The sequence below is a fragment of the Octopus bimaculoides genome, chromosome 15 (genome assembly GCF_001194135.2).
Source record: "Octopus bimaculoides isolate UCB-OBI-ISO-001 chromosome 15, ASM119413v2, whole genome shotgun sequence".
In the NCBI taxonomy this organism is placed as follows: Eukaryota; Metazoa; Mollusca; class Cephalopoda; order Octopoda; family Octopodidae; genus Octopus; species Octopus bimaculoides.
In genome coordinates, this window is record NC_068995.1 from 53,426,922 (window position 1) to 53,429,568 (window position 2,647).

The 2,647-nt window shown below is 37.2% G+C and overlaps 1 protein-coding gene across 1 annotated transcript in view; it reads left to right on the top strand.

Annotated features, from left to right (window-relative positions):
* The window catches only part of LOC106878164 (leucine-rich repeat serine/threonine-protein kinase 1), a 97,657-nt gene that overhangs the window by 42,507 nt on the left and 52,503 nt on the right, over positions 1–2,647 (top strand). The window contains exons 24-26 of the mRNA XM_052973424.1: positions 488–621; positions 1,504–1,740; positions 2,207–2,458. Of these exons, the coding sequence (XP_052829384.1) occupies positions 488–621; positions 1,504–1,740; positions 2,207–2,458 (623 nt within the window). The remainder of the gene's footprint in view (positions 1–487; positions 622–1,503; positions 1,741–2,206; positions 2,459–2,647) is intronic.

Below are 2,647 nucleotides of genomic sequence, written 5' to 3' on the forward strand. Positions count from 1 at the left end.
GTATTACTCTGTATGGGCTGAGTTTCTTCAAAATCCCCCTCTCTCTCTCTTTCTTTCTTTCTCTCTCTCTTTCTCTTTCTTTCTCTCTCTCTTTCTTTCTCTCTCTCTGTCTTTCTTTCTCTCTCTCTTTCTTTCTCTCTCTCTTTCTTTCTTTCTCTCTCTCTCTTTCTTTCTCTCTCTCTCTTTCTTTCTCTCTCTCTCTTTCTTTCTCTCTCTCTCTTTCTTTCTTTCTCTCTTTCTTTCTTTCTCTCTCTCTTTCTTTCTTTCTCTCTCTCTCTTTCTCTCTATCTTTCTTTCTTTCTCTCTCTCTTTCTCTCTCTCTCTCTCTCTCTCACACACACACATACACACACATCGTACAAAACTGAATTATTTGAGTGTGTCAGCATCATCTGTGAGTATGTATGTGTGTTCATTATTTTTGATTGTTTATAATTGTTATATACAAATAACTCACAGATGAATTAGTTAATCCATCTTTTGTGAGATAATTATATAATTATTATGCAAATGTATGATGTAAAAAATAACTATGTAACATGTTCTGTTGAATTTTCTCAGAATTTGCCTGCGAAATCAAGTGCCATAAAAAATTTGTGTGATACTAAAAGAAATAGTACGGTAAGTTTGAATTTCATTGGTTAATAATCGCTCGGTTTCTGATTGTTGTTTGGGATAAATTATTTGATTATTGATTTTTTAGCCCTTGTTTACACAGTTCAATGGCTGAATCAATTAAAGGATAGAGAATAAAAGAGAAAAAAACTTATAAACCGTTAATATATATTTGGTAGTATATTATGACTGATTGTTTCTTTAGAAGTGTAAGTTTTTACAGGGTTGGGTTGCTGGCCCAATTCCTAGCCCTCCTCCTTTCTGATCCTGGACTTGGGACCAGATCATGGTGGAAGATGACAGCAAAAAGTTGCCCACCAACTCAACGTATTTCATCAGTGGTGCCTCAGGTAGATCCTAAGAATCTTTTATTGAGATAGAGTGACAAATGAAGCCATTCTCCAAGCAGCAAGAGTAAGGCCCCTGCATGCACTTGTAAGTGAATGACAAATGGGAATGGCTGGTCATGTACTAAAACTGCCTGAGGAGAGGTTTGCCAAAACAGCCATGGGCTGGAGGGTAAGAGAAAAAGAGGCTGGCCAAGGAAGACATGGTGTTGTACCTTCAAAGAAGACCTATTGGACATCACCTGGGAAGAAGCAGACTGGTTGGCCAAGGATGGAGATAATTGGCGATTTCTGACTGCCTGATGTGCTGCTCAAAGGTACCAACGGACATCATCATCATCACCACCACCACCACCGCCAGTGTTGTAATTTCAGTCGCTTAGACATGGAAACCAGACTAAGATCCAGCTTTATAGGTTCTAGGGCTCAGAAAAGACCTAATTCTGTCTATTAGTTAATTCATTATAAAATTGTATTTTCTGTAAGATTATATTGTTTTCTGTGAACTAATCTGTGTTCTTTTTTTCTTTTTCTTCTGCAGACAATTGACCATCGTATGTATAATGCAGTCCATGCGTATACAACAGCACGGCAAGAGATTGCAATTCTTCAGTCTCTTCATCATCCACAGATTGTTGAACTTTTGGGCGTCGTTATTCATCCTTTGGCCTTAGTTCTTGAATTGGCACCACATGGCTCACTGAATTCTTTATTGAAAACATATCGAGATAAGCAAGACATGCTGCCTGTGTTTGCTGTTAAAAATGTTATATTACAGGTTTGTAGTCAATGAGTCTCTTTCTGAAAATATTGTTGTTCTGTAGTAGAAATGTCTTGTTTCCATAAGTTTTGAATTAAAATCTTCCACCAAACCTTAGTCACAATTTATGTTCCTAACACTAGCTGAATGATAACTAAGTTACTTTACTAAATTCTTTGTTATATTTAAAATTAATTGAAAGAAACACAGAGAATCTTAAATGAAATGCAGTAATGAAAGGGTTAAGTTAGCAAGTTAGCAGAATGATTACTGCACCAGGCAAAATGCTTTGGGACGTTTTGCTCATCTTTAGGTTCTGAGTTCAAATTATGCCAAAGTCAACTTTACCTCTCATCCTTTCAGGTTGATGTAATCTACTAGCTCTCTCCCCCAACACTGCTGGCTTTGTGCCAAATAATAATCCTTGAAGTCTTCCCCATTTTTAAAAATCTTATCTCTTCCTTTTTTTCCCCCCTCCTTTCAGATTGCTTCAGCATTATCTTATCTCCATTCAAAAGGAATAATCTACCGCGACCTTAAATCGGAAAACGTCCTTGTCTGGTCATTCCCCATTCCACTTACAGTAAAGCCTGACTTCCACGTTGATGTCAGGCTTGCTGACTACGGCATCAGTCGTATGTCCCTACCGACTGGAACTAAAGGCTTTGGTGGAACGCCACCTTTCATTGCTCCAGAGATACTTCAACATGTTGGAAAGGACATCTACACAGATAAGGTAAGGGATCTAATTAAGGGTTTATTCAAAAAAAATTTTTTTTTTTTTTTTTACTTGTTTCAGTCGTTTAACTGTGGCCATGCTGGAGCCACCACCTTGAGCTGGAGTAGTCTTCAATGTTTGTTTTTTTCTTTTTTGTTTCTATGTTTCTGCAGACAGAAAATTTCTTTTCTTTTCTTAACCCATCTT